At 36.5% G+C, this 20,564-nt stretch overlaps 1 protein-coding gene across 3 annotated transcripts in view; it reads left to right on the forward strand.

The window, feature by feature from the left end:
• LOC131433735 (synaptic vesicle membrane protein VAT-1 homolog-like) overlaps nucleotides 1–20,564 on the forward strand; it is a 104,200-nt gene that overhangs the window by 27,872 nt on the left and 55,764 nt on the right. For all 3 annotated transcript variants that reach the window (XM_058600312.1, XM_058600311.1, XM_058600313.1), the window contains exon 3: nucleotides 4,375–4,851. In XM_058600312.1, the coding sequence (XP_058456295.1) occupies nucleotides 4,535–4,851 (317 nt within the window). In that variant the 5' untranslated portion in view covers nucleotides 4,375–4,534. The remainder of the gene's footprint in view (nucleotides 1–4,374; nucleotides 4,852–20,564) is intronic.

The raw sequence follows: 20,564 nt of genomic DNA on the forward strand, positions 1-20,564 counted from the left end.
ATTGGATTTATTGATTCAGCCGTCCACTTCATGCCAGCATATCTAGGCACCGTCCTACGGGTGATGTCGGAGGATTATTTTCGTTTGGGATCGGCAACCTTTAGCCGTTAAAGAAAGTGGTTGTGGCATGTTAATAGGCAAAGAAAGTGATAATTCTAGGAAACGCACGTATCCTTCGATCGAAGAGAATTTTTTACCACCTAAGGTCAACTGGGTGTGATTTATTATTGCATTGATCATCGTTGATGATTTGGAATGCAGCTGAGGGGTTTATGTTGACTGTATATGTATAATTATAGAAGTATAAGCTTCCATTGAATGATGGAATATTTAATTATGTAATTATGAAAATGGTTTCGATTCTTAAGAAATATACATTGCTCATTACATTTTTTAAATATTTGTGAATATGTTGGACTTCGGAATTCTGTTTGACAAAATTTACAGAGCTTACAAATTTATTGAACGCGTAAATCTAAATTGAAATTACTGGGTGATTAGCGTAAATACTTCAATTACAAAAGTGTTATTTTTAGAAGCGATAAGATGTTTCCATGAAACTAGTATAACAATTCCTCTAATTTGAAGACCTGGTTCGTTGATTTGTAAATTCACTTGACTGATTTTGATATTTGATGATATTTTTTGATGATTTGTAAATTCACTTCAACCATTTCGGTCTTCGTAATTCCGGTTCCGGAGGTTATTTTAGTTATTTAAAATCGTTGGATTTATCTACAATATTACAATCATCATAATTTTTATCTTTTCGATGAACATAATGTAAAATACTTATTCACGAGGTTTTAGGAAACAAAAATATGAATGATGAAAATTTAAGTCTTACAGTTATAATAATTAAAAAACCATAAAACCACATTTGACCCAGCAGTATACTGGGGTCTCTTTTTACTGCACTAAAAAACCACATAACTTCGGAAATCGTATAACCGCGTAACTTCGGGAATCAGCGTGAAAAAAATCGCGTAACTTCGGAAATCCGCGTAAAAATACAACAGAACTAAAAAATCGAAATGGTGTAATCCAAACAAATTGACAAGTGTCAGAAAAGTTGACTTAAAAAATTTTGGGATAACATCAGATCTCAACGTTTCATGCATTCCTAAGAGAAAACATGAAAACCGCATAATATCGGAAATCCGCGCAAAAAATCGCCAAATAAAAAAAAAAAAACGCGTAGAAAAAGACCTAAGTGTATTCCAATTAGATTGTACTTATTTCTGTGTAGGGGATCGTTTTGTTTTGTTTTCTCTTTTGACTATTCTTATCGCACTTCATTTAGGCATAATTTAGGACATTTTTGTCTAGAAATTGGGATTCTACAAAAATTTCAATTTTAGTAAGGCAAAGAATAATAAAGGGCGAAATTGTCGTTCCGTTCGCCCTTCATCATAAACTGATCTGAGAATATACGATAATTTCAAAATAGGAATCGAAAACAAAGTCAAAACATTTATCGATGTGTAACTCCATTTGCTGTCAACGTTAGATTCGCCCTTCTTCGAAAAACAGCTGATGTATGTATTTCGCAAACTTATTCAGCACTCAGTACCTCATCAAGACGGTGTCCTCGTAAAGTTTGTGAGTTTTCTACAGGCACGAGGTTTTTTACGTAGAATACACACACGACACAAAAATCAAATTAATCAGATACTAACAGATCGGCTGAAAAGTTCGTATCGTTTCTATGAGAGGGCGCCACTAGAATTTAATCCATACCATTTTCAGTTAGTACCAACCTTCAAAAGATACGTGTATAAATTTGACAGCTGTCTGATTATTAGTTTGTGAGATATTGCATTTTGAGTGAAGCTACTTTTGTTATTGTGAAAAAAATGGAAAAAAGGAATTTCGTGTGTTGATGAAACACTACTTTTTGATGAAAAAAAGTGCCGCCGATACCAAACAATGGCTTGATGAGTGTTATCCAGACTCTGCACCGGGCGAAGCAACAATTCGTAAGTGGTTTGCAAAATTTCGTACTGGTCATATGAGCACCGAAGACGATGAACGCAGTGGACGTCCAGAAGAGGCTGTTACCGATGAAAACGTGAAAAAAATCCACAAAATGATTTTCAATGACCGTAAAGTGAAGTTGATCGAGATAGCTGACACCCTAAAGATATCAAAGGAACGTGTTGGACATATTATTCACGAATATTTGGATATGAGAAAGCTTTGTGCAAAATGGGTGCCGCGTGAGCTCACAATCGATCAAAAACAACAACGAAAAACCATGCTGAAATTGAACGAATTGGGCTTCGAATTGCTCCCTCATCCACCGTATTCTACAGATTTGGCCCCCAGTGACTTTTTTCTGTTCTCAGACCTCAAGAGAATGCTCGCTGGTAAAAAATTTAGAAGTAATGAAGAGGTAATCGCTGAAACTGAGGCCTATTTTGAGGCAAAGGACAAATCGTACTACAAAAATGGTATCGAAAAGTTGGAAGATCGCTATAATGGCTGTATCGCCTCTGATGGCAATTATGTTGAATAATAAAAACGAATTTTGGCAAAAAAATGTGTGTTTCTATTAAACGATACGAACTTTTCAGCCGAACTGTTATAATGGATCATTTTCAAAATTATGGGTTTGGTTATTAGCAGAAAGCTTGAATTCGTTTGAATATTTGAAAAATCTATGCTTCAAGATTGTTTCAGAATAGAATTACGGAACGTCATTTTGCCAGAAGCCGTTTTCCCGAATGTCTATTCGTCGAATAATTCGTTTCACCAGTGTTACCATCTTCACAGATTTGTCTGTAAAACCACAGATTTTTTGCCTATTTTGCTTCACAGATTCTGAACACAGAACACAGATTTCATCAAAATATACAGATTTCTACTGATTTTTATGAATATTTCCTAAAAATGGCAGAATTTCAAAATGTTTTTCACAGATTATGATCGAAAATATGCAACACAGATGGTACACAGATTTTTCAAGTTGAAACACAGATTTAAAAATTGGCAACTCTGCGTTTCACTGTAATTCTAGTTGTATTTGTTTTCTGCTAGAAATGCCATACACAACACAGATAATACATAGTTAAAATTACAGGTTGTAAAGTCCGTTAAAGTTGAATGAGTTTATGGTGAATGTCACCGGAAATTTATCGGTCATAGGATTACTTATTTTGACAGAAAAATAGTGGAAAAATTCGTTTTCTGAGATCGTCATATGACAGCGTCAAAACTGACAAATTTTAGTGTTGATTTTACACATTTTGATATATTTTTTAGTGCTAAAACATGTGATTTTACGAGCCTGCGTAAAAGGCTGGACATGTTTGACACAGATTTAAGGTATAGTTGTGAAATACAGTCTTTTGACGAATTACGTACTTTTAAATTAAATGTAGATTTGCGTCACTTGTAATTTTAATATTTTTCGCTGTGTGTGCTTTCTTAAATTACTTCGAACAAACGGCAGAAAAAAAATGTAACTTTTCTTTCTCGATGAAATTATGTTCCTGTAATTATTTGTTTATTTCAACAAATCTAACCAACCAGCTTTGGGGACAGATTATTTTAAACGATGAAAAAAAAGACTACCATCTAATTGATTCCTAAATTCGTTCTCTTTAATCGTCCGAAACGCCACATGTTTCGAGAAAAATCAAATAAATTTAGTTTTTACATTTCGTTTTCGATTAGTTATAATTCAAATAGAGCTTAGCTGTCAAGCTTGACTTACTAAGCAGACGAAAAGTACAACTCTACTTGAGCAACGCAATTTCCAATTGCACTGACAAGTTACTGACCAGATATTAATTGTGGTCATTTAGAAATTATTTTTCATCATTCTCCTCGAATATATTCAAAATCGTATTGTTCAAATTTATAAGAAGCAGAAATAAAAACAAAATAGTTGAAAAAAGGCGAGTTGGCTATTTTAAATGTATAATGTTGAGTGCTAGGTATAATTTCACCGGTATAATGGTTGTTTCACGTTACAGACATTTATTGTTCGCTACATGCACATTACACTAATGTCACTTGATTTATTTAGCTAGAAACAAACCAGGCTGGAAGCGGAGAAAACAACACAATAGTTTACTTGAAGAATATGCTTTAAAATTTTAATTGGGAGAAACATAAAAAAGCACACTGCAATTATCACTCAAACAAAATGTTTAAGTGCAGCTCATTTCCCAAATCGTAGCACCGTCCTCTTGTTTGTAAATATTTACAGGCCATTTCAGTTGCCGGCGATTTGTTTTGTAGCACCCCCGTTTGGGCCAGGCCGTGTCTGGGTTGATATTTTTTTTCTCTTTCCTAAAATACTCAGACTTCCGTTTGATGTTGATTAATAGGCTCTAATTAATTTTCGTTTCACACTTTTTCTTCCAGCTATAGACGCATCCCGGGACGTGAGGTGCAAGCAAAGCAAAGAACCGTATTCCAGCTTGGATAACGACTAACAGGGAAAGCATTACAAGTCGCGACACCCACGCAGAGGGTCGAATAAGAAAGTCGAAAAAGAATCACAGCAGAACAAAAGTTTACCAAAATGACCGAAACTACCGAAGCCCCAGTCGTTGCCGAGGTCAAGACCCCATCGCCAACGAGCGAAACGGCAGCCGCGACTACGAATGGCCATGCCGAGGAGGCCACCGCCGCCCCACTCAAGGCAGTAGAGGAGACCAACGGCACATCGGAGAAGGCGGACGACAAGGCCAAAACCGAAAAGGCCGAAGACGTTCCTCCACCCAAAGAGATGCGAGCCGTCATGCTGACCGGTTTCGGTGGCTTCAAGAACATCAAGATTCTGAAGAAACCCGAACCGAGCCCACAGGCCGGTGAGGTTCTGATTCGTGTGCGAGCATGGTAAGTGCGATTTTTCCCATTTATTTCTGCCCTAACAGTAACATTATGTAAATGAACGCGAATATAACCGAACCTGCATTGATTATTGACAGTAAATTGTGTAAAGTATTTTCGGGAACTAATCAATTTGATTGCTTGAGGAGGGTTGGTTGGATTCGTTACAGTTTGAGAGCGATTTGTGCGGAAATTGTTATTTCGCAACAAAACAGAATTCGCCAAACTGGCGGCCGCATAAAAAAATATGATGGAAATCAATTTTTGCTGAGGAACTTTTGATTAACCATGATTTACCATGATCGAGCAATATATCGAGTTCCGTGTAGTAATGTAGTTTCTATATTGACGAACTCTAGCTTTTCTCAAGCAATTTTCATTTTTTGCTGGTCATAAACGTGGTTGATTTAAGACTCTTTAACGTATATTGTACATATTGAATAGCACGATCCAATGTGATAGAATTACGTATTACGTGTGAACGGGTGTTCGTATTTTTCGGCTATAACCATCGATTTAAAATTGGTGGGAAGCATAATGCAAAATAAAATAATCAGTTGAAGTAATAGGTAAAAACCTCTATCATCTCAACAAATGATAGAACTTATCGGTATAAGGTTTTTAATCGACACAAGTTTCCTTGAAAATTCAGTTGGACTATTTACATGCACTTAAGACAAATTGGTTAAGAAATCATAGCCAATAATGGAATAGGTCTTCTCATGATATTATCATGACTGACCAGCAGCTCTCCAATTATGGTTGCTTGTATACCAAAGAAAAACCTTGGTCAAATAACGATCGATACTTTTTGTGCATTAACCAAAAAAGAACCAACAATTTTACACTATTAGTCGCTAGCAAGGTTAGCAGCATTATTATTCGACAGCCTCGCCTTTTTTACTAAAAAGTGTCATAACGCAGTATTTAAACAGTATTCCGACAGCGAACAATTATATTGCGCTGCGTTTGTTAATCTTTGTTTTTTTTTTCAGAATATGAAGTGCTTTCACCAAAAAATCGCATTGCACTAACAAATTAAGAAAACCAAAACCCTGACTGTACTGCATTCCGAGGCGGAATGCAATGTATTGTCCATCACTGGCCATTACTTCTTCCTATTTGTTTGACATTTCGCGGATACCATTTTCGAAAATTCGACCGCTTTGGCCGCAATTCACAAATCGATTCATCTTTTGGCTTCATGATTATTGTAGAAGTGCTGGTCAGCCAGGCCAAGCCATCTCGACCGAAACAAATAGTAATCGGAAGGAGCAAGTTCTGGGCTATACTGTGGGTGTAAGGTGGAGCTTCCCATTTGTGCGTTTCTATGTATGTTTTACCGATGGCACAACATGTGGGTGAGCATTGTAATGTTGCAAAAACACTTCACCGTGTCTATCGGTGAATTGTCTCTCCCGTGATTATTTTACTCGGTTGCAGTAGCTTATAATACACCACACCCAACTGGTTCGACCATATGCTCTATGTATCCTACAGGTCATGATCATGGCCGGGGTATCCTCACGTTGCCCGACGTTTTGGATTATCATAATGTGGACCCACTTTTCATCTTCAGAAGTCATTCGAGGTAAAAAACCTTTTCATTTGCATGCTCACTATACGCTACCATACTGAATGCAGGGTGGCAAGTGACCGGGAAAATCGGGAAAACCGGGAAAAAGTCGGGAATTTCGTGTTACCGGGAAAAACCGGGAAAATCTTGGGAATTTTAGTTTTTAGTTTACTAGTCCTAATCTTAGTAACGATTTTCAGCATCATGATTTTCCTGATACAACAAATGAAAAGATGAAGGCCATTTTGTGTTTGAACTAGGAGTTCAGCACAAGTTTTGAAACTTCTTATTGTCCCTCACAGGTTCAATGGTGCACAATCCATTAAAAATGGAGCCAACACCTCAGCAATTTTAAATGAATAAGAGCTTTCTTAGTTGCCATCAGTAACAGCACAATGAATGCTCATAATGAAAAATAAGGATAATTTTATGCTTCTGCTGGATTTTCTGGATTCTCGACAAATATTAGAAAAGATTCCAAGTGCAAGTGACAGTTTCTCTTTGTTTATTTCCTTTTTCAATTATTACGGCGTATTCCTGTATTTTCCAACATTTTTTTAAAAAGCAAATCAAAAGTTGATAGTTTCAGTCGTTATTCTATGAAAAGTGTAAGATAGAAGGATTGCCTATAGGACCGTTATAATCGAAAGAAAGAGTAAAGAAAGAGGAACTGTCGTTTGCACTTAGGACCTTTTCTAGTGTTTGTCTTCAAATTTCAGAATAAGTATGCATAATGGTAAAAGTAACATCAGGTAAAATGTTTAATAATTTTTTCAAGAATTCTTAGGAGCCGTGTTTTAAGTTGTCAGCTAATGATTCCACTAATTTCACCAAAATTTGTCTCGGTAATGTGAAATTGTGACAATACTTGTTTAGTAATTGATTTCAATAGAATTAACAAAATCGACAAAGCTGTCGACTTTCATTTTATCCACCGTTTGCAAGGAGTATTTGACTTCCTTCTTTGACAGCTGAAACATTTCAGATTTCGGAAGAGGTTCAGTGTCGATCATAAGAGAATCAAATTTAGATCATCTCGGTCACTAGAGGCATAGATTGTTGTTGTTTTTCCAAAGTGACAAGCGCACATTTGAAGAATTCTAGAAGAATTTTGTTCTCTCGCCAAAACCCATCTCTGAAAGGATATCGTATATGTAGTTAGCAATTGCCGTCAAGTGCACCTCGTGCACTGCACAACTTGTCAAACTGTCAACTCTGTGAGAACTTGTACGCACACATTCAGGCGAGGCTTCAGTGGCTTATGCTTATGGCAATTGAAAACAAATTGCTGTCTCAGTTGCAACGTCGAAACGGTTCTGATATCATACCATTTAAGCAGTGCACAACTCGTAAATTTAGTCACGAGACGTCACTGGTTGTTAGAAAAAACCGGGTTTGCGGGAGGAGTGTTGTGCTTTAGTTCATTCATTTTTAATATTTAACCCTATACTATACCTGGCTAAAGAAGTATTGGAATACACTAGAGATGGGCAGTCCGCGACCGGTCCAAAAGAACTAGTTCTCCTCGAAGATTGAGTGAACTGGAGTTCTTTATTGAAGAATGATAGCTCTCTATTCTTCTCAATAGAATAGTCTTTCGAAACGTTTGCTGGTTTGAGGAATCTGGTAGAAGTTCGCGAACTTTGAAAATTTATACAAAAGAGAATGATTATTGGTTGAACACATGCTAAATAACTTCACTATTATTGAATCTGTTTACTACAAAATATAATTTATAGCTCTCATATTATTTTCGAAGAAACATACAAAGTTTCGGAAAAACGAAAGAACGGTTCAACAGATCTAATTCTTTCGGTACAACTATCAAGTTTTCAACAGTTCTTTGAAATGAACGGTTTCGCCGATTTCTACACTCCTAACTTGCATAAGTTTTAAGAAGGACTAATTTTTCAGATAGCCTTTAAAAGACTGATTCAGTGGTAGTCTTGAAAAAGATTGAATAGCTCGAAAAATAATTATTTTAATTTTGATTGTAAGACTTAAAATTTAATTTTTCATCATTAGGCTTTCAAATGACTGATGATATTTCTGGAAAGCTACAAAACACCACCGATAAACGTCGAATATGATGTGAAAGCTGCGCTTAAGAGCATTATTGGAAAAAGCAAGAAGTTTAAATAAAATGTGTTGATTTTTCAAGAAAATTTCAAGAATTTTGATACTTCATTCCTTCATGAAATGCAAGACTGATTACTTTCATCACCGTTGGAGAGATATGTTTCTTGTTTTAATCCTATTGCTACATCGAAGTTACTGGCGAAGTAAAAGACAAAATAAAGATGGAATACCTTGGATTGGATGGATGGATGGATGAACGTTTGGACAAACTGTGGATGAGAGTTTTAATCGTAGTTCCAAGAAGATACCCGAAAAATACTTGTTTCTCAACTTTCGATGTTTTTTGGACATGTTTAAAAAACCGGGAATTTTTAGTCTCGCGCACCGGGAAATTCGGGGAAAAACCGTGAAATTGAAATCGTTAATTCACTTGCCACCCTGTGAATGACTGTAGCTTTCCAACGTCTATTAGGAAAGGTAAAACACTGAAATAAAAATCAAGTTACGCAATCTGTAAGAAAACGACCTGATCTTGTTTTTAAATTTATTATCTATCTCTAGGATAGGCTCAAGTTATTGATAATGATAATGATAATCAGCTTCCGTGGAAATCTGTTACTGAATATCCGTTGATGTAAACATTTAACGTAAACATTTGATAGCCTACTCTCTAGATTGATAGCTAAAACCAATCTAGCAATACATTTTGTATTCGTGGAAAGTAGTATTTAATTCGTCGATATTATAGAAAAATCGAGGTGTGAAGTCTTTTAATTAATTTTTTTTCGTAGTGTCTTCTAAAATGACTTGATATTCAATCGTATCATATTAACTTTATCTTTTGAATAATTTTTTTTTATATTGGATAAATTCATATGGACAATTCACTGGGTACAATCTTGAAACGAAGTTGCACATAAATAAAATATCCTTGCAATGGGTAGCCATTTATTACCTTTGGTTAGGATGGCGTTTTATACCCACGAATTTTCAGCACGAAGTGTATATGGGAACATGAAACTGTAAAATTTCAGAACAATCTCGGCAGCCGGGAAGAATCAAGAGAAATATGCTCTTGATAATATTATTTGAAAATTCACTAACCTATTCCTGTTTTTGCATGTGGAAAAGCATAGAAACTCACGGTTTCAAGTGCTTCTCGAGTGATGTGAATCACGTCCGACTTTTTAACTAATTCATTAAAACAGATATGTGTTTTGATAACACTTGTACTGTGAAAGCACAAGCACCCGGTCGGGAGAAGGTAGCGAAGGACGTGTATCAACAGCAAGAGTGTTGATGAGTGTTTCCTTTCATTCAATTCTCTTAACATTTGTTGGATGTACTTCTAGGAAATGATAAAACGAAGATTAAGAATTACTACATCACGAAACAATTTTTGACTTTGCTTCGAAAACATGTTTCCACGAAGTGCAATGATGGTGCAAAGTGTTGTCCGTGTGTGTGTGTGTGTACTGCAGTAGAAATTTTTATCGTCCAGCTTACATTGCAATTCGATTTACTTGTTTTCGAAGCGGTTGATTCATACGGTACGGCACATTTTTTTTGTTACTTATTCACTTATCGATAAGTTGGGCTTTGTAATCAATAAGTTGTTTTGTTTAGAAGCTGTAACTGCTAGACGAGTATTACCAGTAGAATCACCGGTTGTCAAACCACATCACAGAATCACGTTCCGCTCCGTCAGGTATCAGTTATGGAGCCTAGAATGTTGTGGATATCTTTCCCTGTCATATATGACTTTATAGTATAGTTTTTCACTATTGAACCTTGACACTGTTTATTCGAGTCTCATCAGCGTCACTTGGATTATATCAACCATCATAATCCATCATTTAATTGAATTTAATTGATCTATTATCAGCCAGACATTAATTGAAGATCAGATTGAATTACACTGTCGTTGCATCAGCCACTATAATTTTTTCCCATATTTTGTTTCCCGCTATGCCTGATCAACTTTCCCATGCTATCACTGGAAGCAATTTTGTTCCTTTCACTGTCGGAGAATTTCGTCAGGCGAAGATTAAAAAAATAACATTTCATAGCACAATTATTGTTTTTTATCCGGTTTTTTCTTCGCTTCGTCCGAAGTGTACAGGAATTTTCAGAACTCGCAAATAAGAATCCGGAGTGCGATGTCAGTTGACATAGAATCGGTATAGTGCCTTCAGGCTATCGCTGTCCTAATTGATTCAAGAAAAGCGGGACGCAGAAGACTTTCGGAGTCTCATTTGATTAATGGTGTGTCTTTTTTCTGGTTCTCTAGGAAATTTCTAAAAGTCAGTGAACGTGACGCTTCTTCGTTCGAACGGTGCAACCGATGGTTGGTAGATAAGCGGGTCTCACTGTGCAAGGACATTTGGTTCGAATGCGGGATCATTTGTTGATTGCTGTGCATTGCAGATGTGGGGAACTGATGTTTAGTGTGAGGAGTTTTTCATTATGACATTTCTTTTATCCGCCGCCACGAGCCGTTATGAGTGATTGTTGTTATATGGTCTGATTGCTACATGGAAGATCAGGGCATGAGAGATACGGTTTGAAAAATCAAATGTGAGGACTGCATTAGTTTGAGTCCATTTTATTGCCTGTATGATTTTGTTGTCTGTGCGGAGAACACAATATGGGCAGCAACTGGTAGCATCTGTCACTGCCAGAGCCTTGATGTGAGAGGACTGATTAAATTAGTGACCTAATTGGCGGAAAGTTCTACCAATTTGTGCAAAGCATGTCCCCAGCCCAGCATGAACCACCGAAGCGGTGCATGCACATTGTCACAACAATGTATTTAACGCCCAATATGGTCTCCGTATACGCTTCCCTTTTTTCACACTTTTCATCCATAAATTTCATTAGCGTTCCACTAGCTTCCGTAGTACCTACTTTATAGCGTCCCTCTATCGGAATACATCGCCACAACTAAAGGCGAAAGAAACATTAACTTTATTACCAACGCTCGACGAAGAAATTATCATCTCTAGACGATCAAACTCGAGCGACTGGATGTGTCTTCCCTTGTTGCTCCACACGCCCAAGAGAGAGAGAGAGACATACTCACATATCACGGTCCTTTTGGCGGGGCAAATTGTCAGTACCAGGCAGCATCTCCAGCACACAAGGAAAAAAATGTGAGAACTTGATTCGACGAGAGCCTTAGGGAAGACTGTTCGAGGAAGCACTTGCTGGCGCGTAGGACTTCGGTTCCCAGTTCCAGTGTGTATTTAAACGAACGAACATAAAGTTTTCTTCGTCGAGGATGATTCTTCTTTGGTTGGCAATCGACGAAGGCACACATACTGCTTGCTGTCATAAACGAGGCTACAAACATGACCATAACGACAAAAGTCTTATAGTCGGCTGTCTGCATCAGGCAAGTCAGTAGCATTGTCGTCTTGAACTTTGTCATTCGTGTTGTTCTTGTAGAATTGAAGCATGATTTCTTTCAAATTCCAGTTCAATTTCCTGCATGTCAATCCTCTGGGTTACGGAAATAATTGGAGCTAGAACACACACTTGTTATGATGTCTCGGTTGAAAAAAGTTCTCGAATCGGTTGTTATGGTTTTCATGTACAACAAACATTTTCGGATCATTCTTTTTTTTTTGGCTATCTCCTCTATCTGTGCTGATGTGATGAAACATAAGAGGCACCGAAGACGTCGTTACGCTCGCATTTCTTCAAGGGAAGAACCTAATTTATATTCATCAGACATATCAAGCACATTTTATTATACTGTCGAACGAGCGTAAGGAAAACGCTGCACAGCACATGAATGCTGTTGGACCTGCATCATCGTAAAAGAAGAAGAAAAAGCTCCCATATGTTAAAAATCGGAACTCATGTCATTAGAACTTTTGTCCGAACGATCGCAGCATTCCAGAGCTATTTTTTCAATAGTAATAAAATGCCCCAAGGCAATATATGCAAAACTCTATACGACGGGGAACTTATCTATTATTACTATTATTATTCATTTTTCTTGTAAGAGTATGGAACGTCTTCCAGGAGGCACCGAGCGCTTGTGTAGCATGGGACACATATGCATTGCACATGTGTTCCTTCTTGTTCGAAGTTGTCGTTTCGGTCGTTCCAAGTTCCTTTTGGTATACTTTTTTTTTTGGGACGCATTTTCATTCCATTTTGCCAATATCTTTGCTCGTGTAATGTTAATACGGCAGCATCAGCTATAGCAGTCGTCAACACAGGGTGTGTTTATTTACTTCCTGTTCACAACTTACTATTTTGACGCTTCGAGTGATTACCGAGAATAGAGAAAAGGTTTTACCATTCGGAATCACGCATAATAATTGATAAGAGATGTATTTTCAATGGTTTGAGTCGCACTGCATTTTACATCAGCCAAGTTGGGGTTATTTTTTCAGTAGCTTGCTGATTGCATTTTCTACATAGCTATTTTCCGATAGTGATCATGCATATTTTTGATAAGAGTAAATTGAATGATTTATGGTGAACACGTGCATGTGACGTAATGTACAAAATGTCATATGTGGCAAATGAAACATATCGTTTCCTAACATGTCGTAGAATACTCATTTTGCCGCTTGAGTAATGTTCAGCGAGTGTACGTTTGTCGTCGTTGGATGTCTGTTTCGTAGCATTATAAAATTGAACAGTCTAATCTAACAAACCTTCAACTTCGTACGGCCGCTACCTAGCTTATTCTTAGTCAAGATTGTTTTCTTAGTTGTTTTTCACTTTCAGTAATACGTTTGGTAATACGATTTCCTCGGATAGGAAAATTTGGATGCTCGAGATCTATCTCTGTGGTTTTATCAAAAATTCTAATTTCTGCTTATTCAATCATCAGTCTTTTTTCAGTATATTCGTATATTCGTTGGGTACCGAAAAGTTCAGGGCGACTTATATCAAACAAAACAAATAATTCGTTTGCTAGGTTCGTTATTGTGTACCATCAAACAACAGCTATTTATATGTAACCAACAAAGGCTAAATATTTGCCGTTCTCGTGACCGGGTGTGCAATGTTTGGCATTATGAACGTTGTGCAAAATAATTTACACAATAAATTCAGTGTTATTGGGCGGAGAAAATTATTTGTTTCAATCGGTTATTATGACAAGAATCGAACTTAACAACCATATTCAGTTTGTAGAACTGCTTCATAAATTGAGCTATCCTGAAATACATTCTCACTCGTACATGAGCATAGTGTTGATTACTAAAAAAGAAAGTAGGAAATCAATGAATTTCATAGATTGTTTTAACTAATTAAATTTTATCTTAAATTAGAAATAGATGGCATGGGATATATGGGATTTATAAACTTAGATTCAAATGAATGATCTTATGGCTCTATACAAATGTACTGCTGAATTTCAATTTCCGACTTCCGGTTCCAGAATTATTAAAGGGGCGAATAAAAAAACTTCCGGTTATTCTTTCAAGAATCGAAGAACATTATTTTGAAGAATACCACAGTATTATATATCAGAGATGTCCATCTCCACTGTGTAACGAATTGCAAGCGAAATTTCTCCCTTCGCACTGACAACTTCAACGAGAGCTCTTCTCTTTCACATATATACACCAATGTTGTATAAAGTGTGCACGCATCATGAGTGCGCGTGTTTATTTTCTTTTACCTCTAGTACTGAATCGCACCAAAGTGCAAGAGCAGAGCTCTCAAATTCTCTGTGGTGGACGCAGATATTTTCACGAAGGTGTACACACCGGTGAGCACTCTGGTGTATGGTTTGCGTAGAAGAAGTGTGGTTACGTGCCTCAGCAAAAAAATTTATCGTTGAATTTTCGTTTTTCCTTGCAAGATTTTCATAGCAAGGCCAGATCTACTCTCTATTAATTGAAGTGCACACACTCAAAGTCTGTCCTATGGTCACTTAGAAGAAGTGCGCTTTCCTTTTTGTGTGGAGCCTACCGAATGCATCCGCAGTGTAGAAATAAAACTTACACACTGGTGTATCACTCTAGTGAAATGTCATCACTGAAAGGCATCATTACACCACTAGGTGGATTAAAACAGCTGCTTGTCCAATTCATACGAAACAAATTACTTTCGACTTCGATGTTACGATGTTTTACAGATGACTTTCAACCTCAATGAGAAACTGCGTCAAAAGAAAGAATGAATGAGAACATCGGAAACGAAATAAAAACCTGCTTTAATCGATCTCGTGGTGTAATGACGCCTTTCTTATTTTGCCGTGGGATAGACGTTTTTTTAACGTTTTTTGCATAGTCTTTCTAAATGAAGGTTTGAATCTTTCACTATACTTCTCCGTGGATTTTTGGAACCGGAAATATTTTCGGATATTCTATGTTAACCTATGAGGCCATAAAACTAGTTCAGCCATCTCTTAGAAAATCTCCGGTTCAGAATGTAAATTTTTCGAAACCGGGAAGCGGATCCGGATAAAATTCGAATTCCACTTATGGGCCCATAATTCCTTTCATTTGAATCAAAGTTTCTGGAAATAGATATTTCAGAGAAATGTGTGTAAGTGTGTATGTATGAAAGGCTGTGTGTATGTGACAAATAATGTCCCTCAATTTTTTCAGAGATGGCTGAACCGATTTTCACAAACTCAAATTCAATTGAATAGTCTTATGGTCCCGTAGACTGCTATTGAATTTTAGCCTAATCCGACTTCCGGTTCTGGAATTTCAGGGTGATATGCACAAAAAAATGGAATAAATTTGTTCTCACTTGTCTCAGAGAAGAATGAACCGGTTTTCATAAACTTCAAACGAAAGGTTTTATGGTCCTATAGATTGCTATTGAATTTTATCTATTTTAGACTTCCGGTTTCGCATCATTACATCACATATGTGTAAATCTATGAGAAAATGTGCACTCAATTTTTTCGGAAATTTCTCAACCGATATTCAAAAACTAAAATACAAATGGAAGGTCTTAAAAGTCTTTAAAAATTCCCCGAAAATTTGATCAAGATCCGACTTCCGGTTCCGGTATTACAGCGCGATAAGTGAAATATTTTCATTTTCATGAATATTTTTTCACAAGTGATGGCGAAACGATGTGCAAAGTTTTATAAAACTTACTGGTAAATTCATCTAGTGGGCAGACCTGTGCAATTTCATCCAGATCCGATTTCCGGTTCCGAAATTATGAGGCTATGAGTGTCAAAATTTTCAAACTGTCATACAAAATGATGCAAAATCGGTATGCATTGGTACGTGCTGGTACGGAAGAAGAAAACACCACCGCCTACCACACAGCGTGCTTAGATTAATTTTGTATAGCGTGCAGGGTTACCACATTTAAATCTATATTAAGTTGACATAACTGTTTACAAATTGAAAAGGTTATGGTAGGTAATACCCAAAGAAAGTTTCTGATTTTATTCTAGTTTTAAAAAGAAATTCTTAACAGAGAAATGATGTTTTTGAAAAAATAATTAATATGAGAAAGGCATCATTACACCACCATTCTTATCGCACTATTTTTTAGTCTAATCAGGGCGAGCTTTGTGCCAAATTACGAGCAATTGTGCACGATGTTGGTTCGGTGTTTTTATTTGTCAAGAAATCTACTGCCGAATCTCATGGAATGCTTGAAAAAGTATCCGGTCCTCGTGCTTTATCGGAAGCAACATGCAAGAAATGGTCTCAATGCTGCCGCTGATTATTTTCTTTGGGGAGTGGTTAAAGATCAATGTTGCGCTAACCATCCAGAAACAATTGAAGACCTCAAGGGGATGGTGTGGGGATCATTTGAAAGAAATTATTTTTAATACAAATTTCATGAATCAACCTTTCAAATAAATATATAATGATTTAAATCTATCAAACCGTTTTTTTTATTATTACATTTTTAAACTCGAGATTTTTCGTGAAACACTCTGTATAACTTGAAGAATCCAAAAGAATAAATCACAGATAAAACATGAATGATAACATTAAAGCAGAAATGGATTAACTTTCGTCAGGATGAGTGCCGTCCATTTGTTACACCGGACGCCGAGCCCGTGTATTATTGCTCATTAATCTAATGAAGCATCATTTGGGACCACCTGAACGTGAACTCATTTATTGTGATAGCAAAATTCCCGAGTCTAAAAATGACTTTGCACCAGACGGAAGAAGGCAATGCAGTCGTGATTACGAACATCATTATCGTCATCATCCACAAATGAAACAGTGCTCCACTGTACGGTCCTGTACGGTGCCTAAGTGCACATCTTCGGCCAAGAAGGATGTTGATTCTTCGTGCGCTTTTACTAAATCCAGTGAAAGGGTCATCATCCACTCCCCGGAACACGAGCAGTGACTGGATGTTGATTTCGTTTTGTTTCGCTTCATTTGTATTATGCTCGCATTCCAGAAGCCGCAGGTTAAACATTCATTCCAAATTGATTTCGCTTCGATTCTTTTTCTTTTGTTCTTCTCGATATTCACAGTTTCCAACTGCCAACCTCTTCCCCGTTGTGTGGTGCGGGATTTTTCCGGTTGCTTTTGTTTGAGTGCAAATACAGGATTTCAAAAGTGATTTCCCTGGTTGGTATCCCGAAGAGTGTACTTTCCGTCCTTAAAGTTGCTTCCTGCTACAGACTGGAAGCAGAAGGATAACGAACGCGAGTTATGCAGATTTAGCTTTTTATTGTGTTCGATCCACATGCCAGGACAATACTTGCCAGTCAGGTCAGGGGCTTCTGGGTGCGACAGGAAGCGAGCGGTCTTTGACTTTCTGAATTGTTTTGTAGTTTGAGGTTGTTTGATGTGATAAATCTGTGCGATATGGTACCAACAGTTTGATCATGTAACTTTCTTTTTATATCTGTGCAGTATCTTTTGTAACTTAAAAATACTTCATTAAAGCAGAACAGTAGCAAAATTCATTTTTTTCTTAATGAAAGAATTGCACGATAAAAGCGGTAGAATGAATTTGAAAACGTTCGCACTCATTTGCTGTAACATTTATTAAACTTTTTCAACAATCCATATCAGTCAGCTTCAAATACTGTGTGTTGCTAAAAAAAATCCAATAAATACACGAAACAGTTCTTGACCAGACAGTCATACCGCATACTGCTGCTGGAAGCCTGATATAATGGGTGGAAAAACAATGTGTATCACAAACGACAGGAAAAAAAAACACAGACCAACCACAAATGACGAGTAAGGACTCCTCTGCAAGGGCGGCGGTAGGGTGGGGTTTCGGCTCGTCATAGTGGTCCATGGGCATAGTCAAACGCACGGGTGGCATGTTGATCCACTACTCACGCAAACAGTAAACAGTTGCATAGACAGACATACAAACCGGAAATAATTAAAAATTCAACTCGACTGACGAAGTATAAAAGGGTGGCTGGTGAAACAATCATAGTAGATCCTTTGGTTGCTAGGCTTTCGCCAATTGAGAGCAAGGATGGCCGACGTGTAAGTGGTTAAACTGCAAAATAAAACAATACTCGAAATTAATTTCTGTGTTTTATTTTTGGTAGAATACAACTTGTTTTTCCTCTCCACTGCGTGAAGCTCGTAGAAAGTTATTGTCCGACAAATTTTTATTATACAAATTCATATTGAAAATGTGTATAAACGGAGGGAACTTCCGAAACTCAAAAAATTATTTGGTTGGGGGCTAGACTGGACACGGGTTTAAACCGAATAGATTAAATATCTTATAAACCAGCGATCATTTCGATCCATGGATTGACTTGGAAACGCGCTTTAATATGACAGACTGACGTCTGTTAGCTAGAGGTTGAGATGTCAGTCTCACTAAAGGCTTAAACCAACAAAGAATCCATTCGAACATGACTTCATGTTTTTCATTTTTGTGTGAAGTTTTTTAGTCCTGTTTTGCTCCATAACGAGTCCGGTTTAGCCCCGTGACTCCAAAAATATTGAATTTTGGGTTGGTGTCACTTCTCCGCATGTCACTTGATACGAAAACTAATGCATATTTTTTCAAATTACAAATTAGAAATTGTAGCATAACCTACACAACGGTAGAGATAACTTGGGTAATTTTATTAGTTATAATGGATGTTTGTCCATTAAAAAAAAATGTCAGATTTAGCCCCGGTCTCCCCTAGATTTTGAAAACTCCTTTCGTTAGATATAATTCAATTTCCTAACAAACGACTTTGTAACCTAAAATTATTGAAGTATTTTTTTAGATATTACCATACGTTTGGAAATTAATCAACATGTTTTGAACCTTCCCTGAAAAAATTTTCTGGATACGCGACTGCGCACTATCGATAGAATGATTCTGTTAGTGAAAATTGAACAGAGAAGGAACAGATCTTCAATTTCACCATTCGAAGTCAATTGAAATCGTCAAAATCTAAATAGTTTGTGAAATATTATTGAAATTTATTTTGTCATGTCACAATTCTCCACCTTTGAACCCTAATAATTTGAAAACAAAACTGACTCCACTTGAATAAATTAAACAGAAAATCAATTTTTTAAGAGTTTATAAAACCCATATAACCCAACTCGATCGAAGATCGAAAAGTTTTGATACAGAAAATTAAACTTTTACTAAAACTTCCAAAACTTATAGCGAGTATAGACTGTTGAGTAAGACGACATTCAACGAAACCTGCCTTATTGTTATTTTGCTATATTTTTCGGTTGGGTATGATTGCGAAAACTGCTAAGTTGATTGATATGCGATTAAATTTACCTTAGTCTATCTCCTCCCGGCGGTAATCTGCCAAATCTTACCAAAACTTCACTAGGCCATTGTTAACCTCTAGGTTGGTAGTATTAATTTAGCTGAACACATGTATGAGGATATTTGAAACGTCATTTGTGCATATAAAATTGACAATGATTGGGGTTTGAGCGGTTAGTGGAATGCAAATAAACCGATTATGAAAAAAAGAAAGTGCCCTTTAATTCCACTATGTAGAATTTTCAAGTATTTTGTTACAATGCTAACGTAATAGTTGCAGACAGACACCAATATTTCGAATGCTATTTGCATTCATCCTCAGCGTATCAAAGTCTATTAAAAATAAATAAATGAAAGAAAACGATATAAAATTGGTTTTATTAGCACAATTAGTTTTCCGCGAATCTATTGAACTTCTCCACTATTCTTCATTTTCGAAGCCTTTTAGTACCGCTGTCCAAGCCTCCATGATCAGAATTGCCATTTTAAAATCTGTGTTTCAACTTGAAAAATTTGTGTGTCATCTGTGTTGCACATTTTCGATCATAATCTGTGAAAATCTGTGGAAAACATTTTGAAAACATTTTTTATGAAATTTTCATAAAAATCTGTAGAAATCTGTGAATTTTGATAAAACCCGTGTTCTGTATTCAGAATCTGTATGGCAAAATAGGCAAAAAAAAATTATGGTTTCACAGAAAAATCTATGGTTACTGTATGCACAGATGGGCAAGTGACTACTGCTTCAAAGCACCATTTAAAATAGCTGCAAATACAGTTTAAACGTAGTACGACTTGTTGATTTTGAAAAGGAAACGAACGATCCTCATCTTTTTACTATACCTCATAGCTTCAGGTCCATAAAATGGTTTTGAATAAATACACAGCTGCAAATTCCTTGCTATATCATCAGTTTCCAAACGAATCTATCGGCGAAAAAAAGCTTGAATTTGTTGTGAATAGGAATTGCGTTTTTTAGACTATATTCACATACTGGTTCCATAAGATGTTTCAGGTTATCTTCTTAAAATAATATAAATTTGAAAATTGATAGCTTATCCTTTGTTGAAAAATTCGCTGACGTACCGAAAGGTTCTTCAATCGATTCTCTTCAAAACAAAGCTCAGTTTAACCACCTTCAGTTGTTCTTTTGAAGCAACAAATATCTCTTTCAAAGGTGTAAGAGCGACCTTTAAATGATGTTCATGTAAACATTTGAATTCTTTCAAGATAGTAGATGAAGGACAAACTATATAGCTGAAATATCAATTACAGAATACAAATAAATTAATAGTTTTCTCCTTCAGTTTTCGTTTTTGAAACTTTACTCCATTTATAAGTCTATTCGTTCGAACTTGCTCACTACCAGCAGCGAAGACAATGAAGCAGC

This window comes from Malaya genurostris, chromosome 3 (assembly GCF_030247185.1).
Source record: "Malaya genurostris strain Urasoe2022 chromosome 3, Malgen_1.1, whole genome shotgun sequence".
NCBI classification, from domain to species: Eukaryota; Metazoa; Arthropoda; class Insecta; order Diptera; family Culicidae; genus Malaya; species Malaya genurostris.